At 34.8% G+C, this 17,260-nt stretch overlaps 1 protein-coding gene across 1 annotated transcript in view; it reads left to right on the top strand.

Annotated features, from left to right (window-relative positions):
* Positions 1–609: 609 nt before the first annotated feature.
* Positions 610–17,260, top strand: part of LOC108704977 (mucin-2) — a 57,157-nt gene continuing 40,506 nt past the window's right edge. Inside the window, exons 1-18 of the mRNA XM_041589607.1 lie at positions 610–688; positions 1,466–1,727; positions 3,377–3,491; positions 4,633–4,723; positions 4,835–5,070; positions 5,590–5,803; positions 5,883–6,008; positions 7,069–7,186; positions 8,019–8,179; positions 9,228–9,319; positions 9,417–9,486; positions 9,816–9,953; positions 10,783–10,947; positions 11,057–11,151; positions 13,319–13,445; positions 14,264–14,519; positions 15,630–15,676; positions 16,494–16,588. Coding sequence (XP_041445541.1) covers positions 610–688; positions 1,466–1,727; positions 3,377–3,491; positions 4,633–4,723; positions 4,835–5,070; positions 5,590–5,803; positions 5,883–6,008; positions 7,069–7,186; positions 8,019–8,179; positions 9,228–9,319; positions 9,417–9,486; positions 9,816–9,953; positions 10,783–10,947; positions 11,057–11,151; positions 13,319–13,445; positions 14,264–14,519; positions 15,630–15,676; positions 16,494–16,588 — 2,487 coding nt within the window. The remainder of the gene's footprint in view (positions 689–1,465; positions 1,728–3,376; positions 3,492–4,632; positions 4,724–4,834; positions 5,071–5,589; positions 5,804–5,882; positions 6,009–7,068; positions 7,187–8,018; positions 8,180–9,227; positions 9,320–9,416; positions 9,487–9,815; positions 9,954–10,782; positions 10,948–11,056; positions 11,152–13,318; positions 13,446–14,263; positions 14,520–15,629; positions 15,677–16,493; positions 16,589–17,260) is intronic.

The following is a 17,260-nucleotide window of genomic DNA, read 5'->3' as shown; positions in this document are numbered from 1 at the left end:
TGAGATAGTGGGAGTATCTTTTCTCATGTTTTCTATTTTATAAACTAAACAGCCAATTGCAGTTACTCTGTTGGTACACATATCTACTACAAATCAAACCTACAGTATTATAACCAGATTATAATTTCAATAACTTCATAATTATGAAACAAAACATATTTTCCAAAAAAAATCCTGCAAGTCTCTGTGTAAGTTTAAGATCTCAGGAAATATTATTCTGGGCAATTTTCTTTTACTACACTATACCAATTGGCCTTTGCCAAAGTGGTGCTATGTCCCTATAAAAATGGCAGCTGATCTGATCATGGTCATGGACAGCAGCTATCTCAGAAACTAAATGCAAATGTATCAGATGGGGTATAGTTTGCCATTAAAATGAATAAAACACATCATCTTATGATTTTTTTCCACCTAAGGACACACAAACTATTTTTTTTTCAGTACATGAATAAATGGAAACATTTCATTTCTTACCTTTAGTGTCCTTAATGTAAATAATGGAGATTTCCATGATACACCTTGCAAGAGGTCAGAAAAGATCCTGGTGAGCTGCATAAAAGGGAAGAAATGAGAGAAGCAGGTTGTCATTGCTTGGCCAAGGAGCAAACCATGGAGCACCAGACTTCTGGCATCTGGTTATGGTTGGCCTTGATGCTTTCTTTCTCAAGTGCCTATGACATTATTCCAGGTAACAATTAATCTGTTTTGCCACACTATAATAATATAATAATAATATAAATTATAACCAGATACAAAAAATTGCATGAGGTGCATAGCATCAGAGGGTGCAAGTTAGCCATGTCTTTACCTCCTGGCACAGTAATGCTTATGCACATAATCAAAATGTTTCTGGGGATCTATATTCTTAACATTACAGACAATGATAATTAGTGAAAATGCCCAAGATTTTTAAAATAGCTCCCACTGCCAATTTCCCTTCTGAGCTGTGTGCTTATGGATGTTGCCACAATTTTTGGCAAAAATCTTGAAGTGTAGAGAGATTTTTGGATGCACAAATATAAATAAGTACTTGCACTAATTTATCTACTGTTTTATATGGGCTTCAAATTTTATGCACATATGAGAATCTAATACTGTATCTAGTGATGGTTGAATCTTTCCCATTTCACCAAAGGTATTTGCCAAAATTTGCCAAAAGCATTAGCCAAAATTTGCCAAACGCATTGAAGTCAATAGGCATCAAAATAATTTTGACACATAACAATTTTGACATCTAAATACATAGGGAAAGTAAGAGCTGGGAACTACTTTAGGGAAATTTGTGGCCCAGAAGTGCATAAGTAAATGACCCGTAAAGAGTTTTTTTGAAATTACTCAAATCTTTAATCACACATATTCCCAGTTGGGAATCTATTCATTTTGTAAATGATACAGCAGTTTTATGTAACATTTTGTAAAACATACAGCCTTAATATCTAATGTCATGTGAACTCTAATGCTGCAGGTAAACCCATCGACCACACTAAGTCCATTTGTAGTTCATGGGGGAACTTCCATTACAAGACATTTGATGGAGTTATCTATCAGTTTCCTGGTACCTGCAACTATAATTTGGCTTCGCACTGTGATACCTCCTACCATGAATTTTCTGTCCACATCCAGCGCTCCATAGAGAATGGTAGCCCATTAATTCACCAAATCCTTGTACAAATCAAGGATGTTACCATTGAACTGAAGAGAGGTGCTAAGAAGGCGAACGGGGAAACGTAAGTCAATTGCATATTTTTATATTTGTTTTTCTATTTTTCTTATTTCCACAGAATTATATACGAATTCAGAGGTGCCTTCTACTGCACATCTTGCCATTTCAGTTTTATTTTAGAGAAGTTATTGAAACACATAATCACATATGCAACAAAATTCCACTGACCAAAATGTAAAATTTTCATATCAATGCAAAAGAAATTGCCACTGAGTGTGCTGATTATCTGTCACCTTATTATGTAATTTCTGTTATATTACACTGTAATCAAATAAAGAGATACAGGACATAAATGTTCAGTTCTGGGCAAATGCATCTATAGCTTCCAACTCCTATTGCAAGATCAGTGACGATTTGTTTCATCATTAGAGGATTCTTTATCTTTAAGCTATCATCATAAGCTAACAGATGATACTAAATTGTGCAGAACTATAGGTTCCATGCAGGATGCTGCCACTTTGCAGAGTGATTTGTCTAAACTGGAAAACTGGGCAGCAAACTGGAAAATGAGGTTCAATGTTGATAAATGCAGGTTATGCACTTTGGCAAAAATAATATAAATGCAAGTTATACACTAAATGGCAGTGTGTTGGGAGTTTCCTTAAATGAGAAGGATCTAGGGGTCTTTGTAGATAACACGTTGTCTAATTCTGGGCAGTGTCATTCTGTGGCTACTAAAGCAAATAAAGTTCTGTCTTGCATAAAAAAGGGCATTAACTCAAGGGATGAAAACATAATTATGCCTCTTTATAGGTCCCTGGTAAGGCCTCATCTGGAGTATGCAGTTCAGTTTTGGACTCCAGTCCTTAAGAGGGATATAAATGAGCTGGAGAGAGTGCAGAGATGTGCTACTAAATTGGTTAGAGGGACGGAAGACTTAAATTATGAGGGTAGACTGTAAAGGTTGGGGTTGTTTTCTCTGGAAAAAAGGTGCTTGCGAGGGGACATGATTACACTTTACAAGTACATTAGAGGACATTATAGACAAATGGCAGGGGACCTTTTTACCCATAAAGTGGATATCCGTACCAGAGGCCACCCCTTTAGACTAGAAGAAAAGAACTTTCATTTGAAGCAACGTAGGGGGTTCTTCACAGTCAGGACAGTGAGGTTGTGGAATGCACTGCCGGGTGATGTTGTGATGGCTGATTCAGTTAATGACTTTAAGAATGGCTTGGATGATTTTTTGGACAGACATAATATCAAAGGCTATTCTGATACTAAGCTCTATAGTTAGTATAGGTATGGGTATATAGAATTTAATTAAAAGTAGGGATGGGTGTATGTATGGATGCTGGGTTTTCATTTGGAGGGGTTGAACTTGATGGACTTTGTCTTTTTTTAACCCAATTTAACTATGTAACTATGTAACTATCATGCATTATTTGCTGCTGCTTCTAAAATAAGAAAACACCAGTAGGAAATCACTACCGGATCACCACCGGATGTTCTAGCTACTTCCAGAATCCATCTGACATTATCACCCAGTATTTTAACAGAGGTTGTTACTATATGTATACGACCATTCAGGATTGAATTCAGGATTGAATTGATTGGTGTGTACCTCACTTAGTGCAAAAGAATAATATATGTCAAGTGGCTATTATTTTAGGGTATTGTTTCTGATTTTTTATGATTTGTATTATCCCTCAGCTTTCAGACGCCTTACTTTAACTATGGAATTTTCATAAACAAGAAAGATGGCTACACAAAGGTGAATACAAAGATTGGTCTGACTCTCACATGGAATCAAGAAGATTCAGTTATGGTGAGTATCTTATATCAAAACAATTTGTGGTACTATCTATACACTATCTGTAAGTAGTGATAGGCAAATCTGACCCATTTTGCTTCACCAAAAATTTGTGAAACTGCGAAAATTTTACAAAATACCTAGTCTATGGACGACAATTTTTTTTTGATGTGCAACAATTTTTTTCACCCATTGGAGTCTATGGGTGCCATTTTTGCTGCAAAAATTGACAAAAAAATTCACTCATCGCTATCCGCAAGTTATTATTGAAAATAAAATATAGTGGTATTCCCACTATGTACAGGCTGCACCTACTTTTCATGGTTACTGTGAATGTAGGTGTCTAAGATGGCATATTTATCAAAAATCATGGTAAAAAGGCAAAAAATAAATTCAGGAAAATTCAAGCTAATTGCGACTTTCACCGCTATGATAAATTGCTTTTGTGTGATTTATAGCATATTAATAGTCTCAGGCTAATAAAATTTGCATTAAAGCGGACCTGTCACCCAGACACAAAAAGCTGTATAATAAAAGTTGTTTTCACATTATTTTTTTGGAGCATTCACATCTGTTGTGAACTCATTTAATTTAATTTAAAATCTCAGCTGTAAAATATTGCATGCCCCTCCTCTGTGCCTTAGGCATAGAGGCAGGGGAGGCAATTACTTTCACTTTCCATTCAGCACTTACTAGATGTCACTGCTCTCCTCACATTCGCCCTCTCTCTTTACCATTTAATTGTGTAACCAGTGCATGTGGATGGACATCAAGTCTGGTGCACAAACAAGATTTTGAGATGATACAAGGCTTGCCTTAATAACAGTGTTCACAAAATGGCTGCTGCCTGCTTTCTATAATTATGAATTATGAAGCTCCCCATGTTCTTGTGACATGCATAAATGAAATTGTGCATTAATTTTCAAGCAAGTTGGGACTGCCTTAAGATGTTGTTGTTAAATAAAGTGTATGGATTATATATTGTAATTATATATATTTTCACAAATACATTTTCTGAACCTGCAGAATTTTTTTTTCTCCCCTGAAATCAGTTCTGCCTTTGTGTTCATTTTCAAGTTTTCAGGAAACAACAACCTATGTTTTTTTTTATTTAAGCAATGATAAGTTAACCCAAAGTATTGTAATAATTTTACAGTTGGAGGTGGATTCCAAGTATAATGGCAAGCTGTGCGGCCTCTGTGGGGATTATAATGGCATGCCAGTCACTAATGAATTTTACCTGAATGGTAAGTGTGTTTCCTGGATCATGTCATGGAGAAAATATTTGCCTACCTAATTTGATCATATTTTGAGGTAACTTAGCATTTTCACTTATTTATGGATCATTTCACTTTTAGATATGCCACTCAACCCTATCCAGTTTGGAAATATGCAAAACATTAATGATCCAACTATGACCTGCACAAATGTAGATGAGAGTCAGCAAATGAATGTTTCCAGTTGTGGGCAATATGTAAGTATATGTACAGTACATGTATATGTACACAATATGTGCATGTATTTAGCCACTATTTATAATATGCTATACAAGTATTTGTGCAATATTTATGATATAATACTTATTCTTATAGGGGTTCAACATGTCATTTATGGTTAGAATCAAAACTAAATCAAAGTAACCAATTGGCATTTAGCTTTAGTAAGTTCAGTGCATTTACAACAATAGTCTGGGACTAATATTTTTAATAATTTTTCCCATTTTCTGTATACTATCTTGGCAGTGGTATGTAATATTTTATCTTGTGTCCATGGCTTCCTTTTGTCTGGCTACTATCTCTTTCCATTTGCGATTATACCAGTGAGTGACCAAGTGAAGGTTAAACAAAAATATTTAGAAGTGTTGTAAAGTTTTCTCTGTTTTCATTTCACTTACAAGTACCAGGTTTAGTGTTTCACTCCCCACTCATCAGGGTGAAATATAACAGTAGCAGTTTGCACTTCATGCTATAATCCTATTTGATGTTAATGTGTTCCCTATAAACAATGGTAAATAAATGTTACAAATCATTACTGTATCTGCAAATCAATATTCTAGAATGCCTAATGTAGACTACATTTGAAGATAATAATGATTTTATGTTTTGCTTTCCAGTACTCCGTGTGCAAGAGTTACCTCAGCCAAAGTGCTTTTTCATCATGCCAAGATCTTCTCGATGTATCAGATTACACTATGACCTGCATGCTTGATGTGTGCTCCTGTAGCAGTGGCAATGTCTCATGTCTATGCAGCACATTAACTGAGTTTTCAAGGCAATGCACTCATGCAGGAGGGCAACCACAGAATTGGAGAACTGATACCCTCTGTCGTAAGCATCTTTTCTTCTTTTCATATTTTTTTTTAATAAATGGTGTAAGAAATTGACATTTTATTTATTTTATTTATAGCTAAGCAGTGCCCTGGGAACATGGTATACAAGGAGAGCGGATCCCCATGCATAAGTTCATGTTCTCATCATGAAGTAAAAAGCTTTTGTGAGGAACATGATGTAGATGGTTGTTTCTGTCCTGATGGTAAGTCTTGTGCAAATGTTAAACTATTTAGTATCTTTATTATCAAAAACAAACGGTTATACAGTATAATTGTTCAGCTTTTCGTTGACTGACCTAAGTTGAATATGTTACATTATAGATATCATTTATAGATAGATATATTTACATAAGTTCTAGAGTACTTATGTGCACAAGAACATCTAACAAGCACTTGTACCCCTGAGAAAAGCTGTACTCTGTTTGCACCTGCAACACCTTACGTTGCACATCAGAATGACGTGCAGATTAGTGGACTGTGGTGGAAGGGGGATCACCTACTTGCCTCACTCCAGCTGCCCCTCATCAATAGAATGCTGCCTAAAGCAAGCAGCACACTATTCAAGGGGTTAGCTTCAGGTCTCTGTGCTCTGGAACATATATCATTTTCCTTGCACTGTATATTGAAGTCAAAATTGCATAAGGGTTGCAGAAATTATAAGTATAGTAATTGATTTATAAAACACTGTTATGGTAGAAACCAGTACAGTATCTAACCTCTAGTGTCACTAATGTTACAAACAATTGGGTCATTTTATCTTTTCTGATTGCTGATAATAAAGATCCTCAGAGAAAATAGAAGATTTAGAATGTCTCTAGGCCAAATGGCAAGGCAGGTAGCAGCCATTACCATCAGAATTTCAGCCAAAGGTCAAGTCTGGTAAATAGTTTCAGAATCGTGAACACAAAAGAGTCATAAACTAGACAAAAATAATTGGAGATACCAGTGACAAAGGGGGACTAAGCTCAGCAGAGAAGGGGCTGCAAGAAGTTACTGTGCAAAGGGCACAATCAGTTGTGTCTACTGGGAGGCAGAAAGATCCTGCAATGTACTGTACATACAAGCTTATATGCAGTAGGACCATAGTCAACAGCCTTACATTAATAATTTGATTAAAAATAGTATTTAATTTCCTTAAAATTCCCTGAGGTCCTCTGGACCACAGTCTGGAATTCCAAAATAATTATTATTTATAATTATTTATATGGGTTTGCAAGTATTATATTCAAAAAAATGTCCACTGACTCGCTTGGCTTTCTTTAGGCACAGTGTGGGATGACTACAATAACACAGGCTGCATTTCAAGTAGTAAATGTCAATGCAAGTATCAAGATAAGCTCTATGCTCCAGGATCAAAGATTTTAAATGATTGTGAAGAATGGTAAGTTTACTGCATAGCCCACAAACTTTTACATTTAATTTACAATGTATCTTAAAGGCAGAGACTTAATAATACCACTTACAATTCTAAATATATTGGATAAATATACTGAGCCCTATTTATCAAGTGCTGAATTACTACTATTTACTTTTTTGACAAACCTCAACAGTTACCTTCAAGTAAATAACTCCTATAGATAAAATAAAAAGCTTTCAAAGGCCAAGATATACAATATATAAACTATGTGATTTTTTTCACAAAAATATGGTTTTATCACCTGTGGACTGAGTGAAATTATCCTAAGATGTGTGTGTGTGTGTATATATATCAGTATGTAGACAGACAACCCTTTATCATGGTTTTACACAAAATGTTTGCAAATAGGCCAGAATCCATTTGCAAAAGCAAAATCGAGTGACATGAGATGTACTGGGATGTTTTAAATCCTAGGATACAAAGATGGAAAATTTGCTCTCCTTAATTTCCAAATAGCCAGTCTTTGTTTTCTAGGCTTTACAGACAAGCTCAGTTCAAACCCCAGATTCTGTTACCACATGTTCTACTACCCACTGTTCAACTAGGCTAAAAAGGGCATATGGATACATTAGAAAAGTCTAATTACTCATCTTCTACTCTAAACTTTGTGGCTGAAATTTGTGTGACAGGCTCGACAGGGGACAGACAGTTATTTCACATCACTTTTGTCATAATAAATCCTCAGCAGTCTGACAATGTTGTGCTGCCATGCTCTGATGAGTATTCTATGTTCTTCATTTTAGTAAAATATTGCAGAGGAGTTTTATACGATTCAAAATGGTTTCTTTTTTTTAAGCTCCTGTAATGCAGGAAAATGGACCTGCACGCACGGAATATGTCCCGAAGTGTGTTCCATTGAAGGAGGAGCTCATTTCAAAACATTTGACGGAAAGCCATTCAAGTTCCATGGCAACTGTTTCTATTTGCTGTCTAAGGCAAGGCACCATGAAATACTATATTTCATTATAAAAGGGATAATTATTAAATTTCTATTTAAGTTCTAATGAAGCAATACTAGTGGGGATTAATGGAAATAAAGAGACAGCATTTTGATTTGCAAAAATGTGTAGCTTTTTTTCTTTATGTTTAGTATAATGATTTCTTTTTTATAATTTTTGTGCAAAATTTTATATATTACTTTAATCACACAATTTCACTATTGAATATAGTTGAAATAGTTCATATATTATTACAAATTACACCTATTTTAATTACACCTATTTTATGTACCGTATATACTCGAGTATCAGCCGAGTTTTTCAGCATCCAAAATGTGCTGAAAAAGTCTACCTCGGCTTATACTCGGGTCATCGGTACCCGACCCGAGTAGCTGAGATTGCAGTCACTTTTAATCATTCCTATACCAACAGTCACTTGGGGAGAGACTGCAATATCCCACAATGCCCTCTGTTGGTTATATGAAAGAATAACAGTGCGCTCTCTGTTGGTTATATGAAAGAATAACAGTGACTGCAATATCACACAGCACCCTCTGTTGGTTATATGAAAGAATAACAGTGACTGCAATATCACAAAGTGCCCTCTGTTGGTTATATGAAAGATTAACAGTGACTGCAATATCACACAGCACCCTCTGTTGGTTATATGAAAGAATAACAGTGACTGAAATATCACACAGCGCCCTCTGTTAGTTATACGAAAGATTAACAGTGATGGCAATATCAAACAGCACCCTCTGCACATGGTAGTGGGACAGTGGGACAATGCACACAGTAATCCATTTGGCAATTCTCTGTCACCATCAACTTTGCAAAGAAGTCCGGTTGAACGCTGGGGGGGTCGCTTTGGCAGAATGTGCGCTGCTGGTAGACAGGGCTGTAGTTGTGTCTAGGCTTATACTAGAGACAATAAGTTTTCCCAGTTTTCGTAGGTAAAATTAGGTACCTCGGCTTATACTCGGGTCGGCTTATACTCGAGTATATACGGTATTCTGCTTTTAATCATTGTTTTTACCTCTAGATTGATTTAAAGAATGGTGAAACACACACTATTGTAGCCGAGCTGACTCCATGCAATGCTTATTCACGAGAGACTTGTCTCAAAACCATCCAGTTCTACACAGATGACAATACAAATGTGAGTTTGTGGAAGCATTTTCATTAACTATTATACCATTATGTATTTTTAGTTATACACAAGATAATTGTTAAATACCCTTTCTTAAATTATGCAGGTCTTGTCCATCAGAGCTGACGGATCTGTTTTATTGAATGATCTCAAAATAAGCCTCCCTCAAGTTACAGGTAAGATCCATTATATTGTAGGAACAAAGCTCATATATATGTATATATATACTGTATCAGCATTGACCTGTCATTTAAGACAGGCTTTGCTTGGTGTGTAGATATTTGTTATTGTTTGTGATGTTTGCACTAGACCACCTTAATAAATACCCCCTATGACTTACTCTGCAGAAGATATATATATACATTTTGTCTATGATTTTCTGAGGAGTTGGATACACTTGTCTGCAAGGAATTTTTGGCTCTGTATAGAATCATTTTAGGAGACAAAAACTCTTTTTGGACCAAATAAGACTGGTATAAACAGATTTCAAATGATCTCTTTCTAGGAGGTTTTTCAGTTATACAGCCCACAGAATCAAATGTCTTTGTCAAGACAAAATTTGGACTCCAAATGCAAATCTACCTCCTACCACTGATGCAGCTGTACATTAGCATGGATAATTCTGATAAGCATACATTTGAAGGTAAGGTTATATTTTAAGACCATAAATTAATGATATATAATCATTGCCATGGCGCACATTCAGAAAATTTTACCCAGCCATTTCACCCCCCATGAAATACTTTTTAATTTTTTATATTTAAAAACAACTTCAAAGGAACCAAAACTGACTTTTCTAGAACATATTTAATTTTTATTCAAAGTTGCTTGCCTTGAGAAAGGGTTACATACATGTTCCAAAAAGCAACATAGTAATATAGTAAGTTAGACTTAAAAAAGACATGTCCATCAAGTTAAAAATGTTTTTACATTTTTATTAAACTGTGTATATTTATCTAATAGTATTTTATTCTTCTTTTATTCTTTTAGTTATAATTAGTAGTAGTAGTAGTAGTAGTAGAAGTATTAGCCCCAGGTGACCAGATATACACCTTTCTACAAAAAGATTTCAGGATGTTAGAATTTAAGATATATTGGATATATATATTTGATATTTGTAGAAATGTTTACACCTGCAAATATGTTCTACATGTTGCATGTGGTCAAAACACTAAGGTGTTATGCCCATTAGACTGATAGTAGGTCTGGTAGATGCAATTGGCAGATTGTGTATTTTGGTCAACTGGATGACATAGTTATAGAGGCACACAGTTTGCAGAAAAAAATGTTCATTCTCCTGTACCATGTATGATTTCTGCTATCGTCCTTTTTTATGAAACTTGCCTAGGATAGCTGATAGAAAGCTATTCATGAATCATAAAATGTCGAACTGCAATAGGGTAACTCATTAAGTTTAGCCTTTCAGTGATCCAACGTTAACCAAAAAAGTAAACATAATTTCTTTTTCTTAGGTCTTTGTGGTAACTTTAATTATATAGAAGGAGATGACTTCAAAACATCTGCAGGTATAGAAGAATCGACAACATCCGCCTTTGCCAACACCTGGAAAATACAGTCTACCTGCCAAGACTCGGTAGAAATATTAACAGATCCTTGCAGCTTCAGCATTGAGACAAGTAAGCATTTTTTAGATCATACCAGTTATAAGGGCTGTATATGACCCACGCCCTTTCTTCTAAATCTTCACTTTCTCCAGGATCAAATCTTTTCATTTGTCTCCTGCAGAAATCTATGCTGAGAAATGGTGTTCTATGTTAAAAGATTCAGATTCTCCTTTTTGGAAATGCCATTTTGCAGTCGACCCAGTTGAATATTACAAGGTAATTTTTCATAAGCTTTAAATTTGTCAGTATTTTATGTTTAAGTTATGTATGTAGTCCTATTTAAATCATGTATATCTCTCAAGCATGCAGGTTTATAACATGTATATAAGAAGAAAAAACTTCCCTATAACTAACTAGTTACTATAAGATCTGTGTTTAAACGGTAAATTTAGTTTTTCTAGTACAGACAAAGCTATTGCACTCTCTTCACTAGCAATGCAACCACCCTTACTCTCCATTCTCATATGCCCATGGCTTCTACCATTTTCCCACATTCACAGCATTTTTCCTCCTCTACCTTGTTTTTCCCTGTGCAAGTGTCTTGCAATCAGGAAGGCAGCTGATAATAACACTTGGTGCATAGTGTGCACAGCTTTGACAGAATTTGATTTAAAATAAATTAAAAAATGAACCCCAGTAAAAAAAAACTTTGAGGAGACCATGAGAAATGGTGAAACACTCAGTTAAGTTATAGTTAAGTTATAATACAGACCAAAATGAGGCTAGGGATATGTATTATATATATATGATATATATATGAATATTAATAAAAATAAATAGTAGTTATAGTATATGTGTCAGGAAAAGGCTCTGCTATAAATAGAAATGAATTTTACGGGATTGAGTTTGAGGGTCAGATTTACTAAGATTTGAATATTAAATTCAAATCGAATTTTCAAGTTGTTTTTTTGTGCAAAACTCACAATTTTGAGTTTAAAACAACCACCAACTTGAATTCTAGATTTAGCATCCACCTACCCTGGAAGTAACTCAAATTCGACAATTCACCTACAACCTGCCGAGTTCATGTAGAAGTCAATGGTAGAGGTCCGTTGAACCATTTGAAAGTGTTAAAGGAAAACTATACCCCCAAATGAACACTTAAGCAACAGATAGTTCATATCATATTAAGTGGCATATTAAAGAATCTTACCAAACTGGAATATATATTTAAGTAAATATTGCCCTTTTACATCTCTTGCCTTGAGCCACCATTTTGTGATGGTCTGTGTGCTGCCTCAGAGATCACCTGGCCAGAAATACTACAACACTAACTGTAACAGGAAGAAGTGAGGAAGCAAAAGACACAACTCTGTCTGTTAATTGGCTCATGTGACCTAACATGTTGGTTTGTTGGTATGGTTGTGAGTACAGTGAATCCTACGATCTCAGGGGGCGGCCCTTATTTTTTAAAATGGCAATTTTCTATTTATAATTACCCAATGGCACATACTACTAGAAAAGTATATTATTTTGAAAATGGTTTATTTACATGAAGCAGGATTTTACATATGAACTGTTTTATGCAATATCTTTTTATAGAGACCTACATTGTTTGGGGGGTATAGTTTTCCTTTAATGTTTTCAGAGTAAAACTTGATTCAAATTCCGTTTTTTATTTAATTCGAATACAATACAAATTTTGAAGTTATTCCTCCCCAGACCAGAATCAGAATCAAATTTTAACCATTCTAGTTTTTTCTTAAATAAGCTACAGTACCATTTGAATTGTGAGTAAATTCAAGTTTATTAGAGTTAAAAAAATTCACGTAATTCTAAAATTCAACCTTTGATAAATAACCCTCGAGTTTGCACAGTGTAGATTCAAAATAATGATTTGTGGAAGACAAAACTGCTTAAAATATGGTATTTCCAGGCCCAAAAGGCATATTTTTTAAACAGTTCATTCATAGGAAGGCACAGAGATGATTAGACCAATTTTTATATTTTGGGTCGACATCTTCCTAAATATTTACACAGAGACAAAATGAGTGTCCCCAGTGAGTGAAATTTATAATACATTGCCCTGAGAACAACAAGAGTTTGATGGCAGCTCTGATGTCTGCTAAAACACAGATAATTGCATTACATATAATTTAAAACATGATTACACACATTGCACTTTAACACATATTTCACTCTAAGCAGCATTAAACTTCTGTATCTATTGTCTCTTGCTTTAATAGTTTCTGAGAATTGAATGCCAATGTATATTGATCTCAATTCAGTAGTAATGAACAAATATTTAGTGTGATCACTTTGTCTTAAATGTTTCTAAGGTCTTGAATCCTGATATGTAAAATTGTCAGTGTTATCAATATGAAAATATTTCTGCAAAAACTGTTTCTTCTACAAGAAACTCAAGATATTTTTCCTCCCACAGAGGTGTGAGTATGATACCTGCAGCTGTAGTCATAGCGAAGCCTGCATGTGTGCATCGCTGTCCTCATATGCCAGGGCTTGTGCTGAAAAAGGAATTATCTTGTGGGACTGGAGGAAAGGAATCTGTGGTAAGTCATGTTTAATTCTCTTAAATTACATTTACAGATTAAGTAATGAAGCAGATTGAGTTTCATTACAATGGGCAAGAATTTAGGCACACATCAGTACAGAGGTACAAATGCTGTACCAGTGAAAGCTGGTCCATCCGTCTTCTAAGCATGTGCATATCAATATGCATATGATATTACTTAGGTAGATGCTTTAAAATAGTCATTTTCAGTAGTTCTCCTTCCAGGTCTAAGCATTATGGTGCATGAAAAATTCAGGAGAAGGATTTTTTCTGAGATAAAGTAATCGGAAAGGTACTTTTGGGAGATTATCCCTCATAAATCATTTAGATTGCCCTAAGTGACTTTCTATATTGTAATCTGTGAATAAAAAAGCTTCTAGAGAAATCCCCCAAATAATCCATAGCTAATGTATCAGTACCCACAATTAATTTGTCTTGCTAATAATATTTTGCAAAGAATTTGACAGCAGACAAGAACCAGCTGGCTCTTCTAGTTTGTGCATAGACCAATGGAGAACCTTTTGCTGACATAGATTTATCTCTGTACAGACTATGAGAAAATCTTAATATGTAAAATACTGTGTATGGCCCCATTTAACTGACACCATAATGACATGTCCTGCACTATGGTCACCTGTCGCACCGACTGGAAGGGGTAAAGAAATTTGTGACAATTCTTAGGCTATGCTAAAAGTGTAGTACTATTAAAATTATTATTATTATTATTATTATTAATAACAATGCTTTTTTTTAAATATATGTACGTTTGGGATCTTTACCTAGTACTTTTCTAAAAATGCCCCAATATCCTTTTAGATAAAGAGATTCCCAGCTGCCCAACCTCACAGATATACTTGTATAACATCACTACTTGCCAGCCTACCTGTCGCTTCCTGGCATTTGAAGAAAAAGAATGTGACAGTGAATTCATCCCACTTGATGGATGTGGGTGCCCAGATGGAATGTATATCAATGAAAAAGACAGTTGTGTTCCCAAATCAGAGTGTTCTTGCTACCATCAAGGAATGTATCTAAGACCCAATGAGGTTTTCTACAGAATGGGTGAACGATGGTAAGTATAGAAATAAGAAATAATTTAATGATAGCTAAACTGAGTTTGTTTGCCAGCAATTTGTTCATGAGGAGCAGATGAGGGAGAAGTTTGCCCTCTGCCCTTCTAGGGTTGTTACATGGACACTATTAAACCATTCTGGGTTTTAAAAATGATGCTTGATGACAATGTTATAGGCAAGATAGATAAAAATATAGTTTGCAAACTGTTATCCTTTCCCTTTCTTGAGGGTCATAAAGACTAAATCTATTGGGGAAGGCCCAATATTGTACTTGGGCAGATAATAAGTTGCCATCTTGATCTTAAGGGGCAAAATCAGTAGATTAAATCTGCTAATGTATAGGCATTTATATGGATTCATAAAGGGTGGTCCTTAGTAGATTAATGGACACTGGTGTTGATCTTCAAGGTTAGCAGCACACAGTTTCTCATACTTATGAAATGCTTTAGGAATATTACCAGTGATATATTTTGATGGCAGGTAACTCACTTGTTGGGCTGTTAACACTTTAACTAGTGGTCACATTCTGACATTTCTTGGGCAGCCCCCTTGACCTGACTTCCTTGCTCTTGTTTCTTTTTTTCTCTTTTTTACTATAATATATAATTTCTTAAGGTTATGTTATTTTGTATACATGAAAATCTCACATGTACTACATGTTAAAGACACTCAAGGTATTTATGTAATGTTGAAGCCTGTAACAATTTATTTTTTCTAAAATGTTAAAATTCTAATGGCTAGAATGTTACAAAAAATTGATCAAGAGCCAATCACAGTTTGATATAAAAAATATAGATTAAAAAGCATCACATGGTTTTTAAAAAGTAAATATCAGAAGAGATTATAGGAAATATCATTAGTTACTGTAAAAAAAATGGAATAACTCATGGCCCAGCTATACATAAAGAAGAAAAAGTGCAGTATTTCAAATCAAGAAAATCAAGATAACTAGAGATCAATGTTTTGCTTTCAAATAACAATTTACATTTTGCACTGATTTTCTGTACATAGTATTTTTTCTGTTGTAAAAATGTATATTGAAGTAAAGAACTACAAATAAGAAGTAGGTTGGGTACTAACAGCAATACTTTTTATTTTTATCTCACCAGTTCCTGCCATGAAGGAAAAATTAACTGTGATTCTTTTATCAATGAGAGTAAGTGAGAAATTATACAGCTATTTTAGTCTCACTTGTCTCTATGTGTCTGCATTTCCTAGGCCCATTTTAAAGAGATATGGTATATGATGTTTAAAGGAGAAGGAAAGGTTAAAACTATGTAAGCTTTATCAGAAAGGTCTATATACTGTAAATACACCAGTAAACCCTCAAAGTAATGCTGCTCCTCTGTCAAAAGAAACACCATATTTCTTTCCTTCGATTGTGTACACATTGGGGTTCTGTATCAGACTTACTTTTTTCAGCTTAAATCTTCAGTGGACAGACTTGAGCATGCTCAGTTTGCTCCTCTCTCCCCCTCCCATCCCCCTGCTGTAATTTCATCCCAGAGCTATGAGCAAGCATAGAGAAACTCAGGCAGGAAGTTATGTCACACCAAGCTAATATAGCAGCTGCTATTCTAAACAAGCAGAGAGCTTTCAGATCTGTTTACTTGGGAATTGTAAAGCACTCTACAGAATAATTAGCTTCCACTATTGTAGCTAATCTATTGGCAACAAACTGCCTCAGCAATGTTCCTTCTTCTTTAATGGTTGTTTAATAGGGCCATCAACAACCACACATGAATTCACCATATTTACTTGATGGTTTTTACGCCATAGACCATGGATGTTTCAACTTTTGTGGCATTTGCATTTTGGGTTTTTAGGGTTATGTAACAATCATTAGCTTGGTTTGGTGGTCACTAAGTATTTATCGATATAATATTGCTCAAATTAACTTAATGTTTTCATCTTTTAGAAAGTTTTTCATATAATGTATGGCACATAATCTAACATTAAGTCTTTTTTTGAAGCTTGTTCTGATGGGAAAGTCTTCCTTGATTGTAAAAGGGAAAAGAGATCTCACATTTCAAGGCACAGGAGCTGTCGGACCCTGAATATTGGACCAGTATGTTAATATTTAGTCACATTTTCATTATTATCATTTGCTGAAACTGAAAAGTTAGCAATATTTCTCACATTTCAGGCAGCAAAACATTACAGTGCTCATTTATGACTGCAAGTGCAAGTGCGGTCTTGAAAATTTTCCCCCAGTCAGCTGCACATAAAACCCCATTTATTAAAGTTATTTGGATCAAAATATGCTCCTTGCACTATAGTATAGTTCTGTGCCACTATATCTTTGCTGCCTTTCATTACAAATCGAGAACTAAATCAATTTCCTGATAGGTTACATTTGGGCAATAGATGCAGCACACATGGATAATTACAGGCCTGAGTATAAAGCTTATGTAAGAGTATTTCAGATTTTTGACATGTCAAGGATACATTTAGGGGCAGATTTATTAAGGGTCCAAAAATTCTAATTTTCAAAACTTTCAAATTTGATTTGTGAATTATCCAAACTTGATTCAAATTTCAATTCGAATTCGAATTTCCAGATTTATTAAACTCTGGCCCTTTAAAATTTTGAATTCAACCATTCACCACCTAAAACCTGCCCAGTTCATGTATAAGTCAATGGGACCATTTTGGACATGTTACTAGCCTTCCTGGCATCCGAGTTTTTTTCAAATTTGATTCAAATTCAATTTGAGTTTTCGATTTGGTAAAAATTTTA

Source organism: Xenopus laevis, chromosome 4L (assembly GCF_017654675.1).
Source record: "Xenopus laevis strain J_2021 chromosome 4L, Xenopus_laevis_v10.1, whole genome shotgun sequence".
NCBI classification, from domain to species: domain Eukaryota; kingdom Metazoa; phylum Chordata; class Amphibia; order Anura; family Pipidae; genus Xenopus; species Xenopus laevis.
Note: the sequence above shows the minus strand (reverse complement) of the source record. Positions and strands in the feature narration are given on the sequence as shown.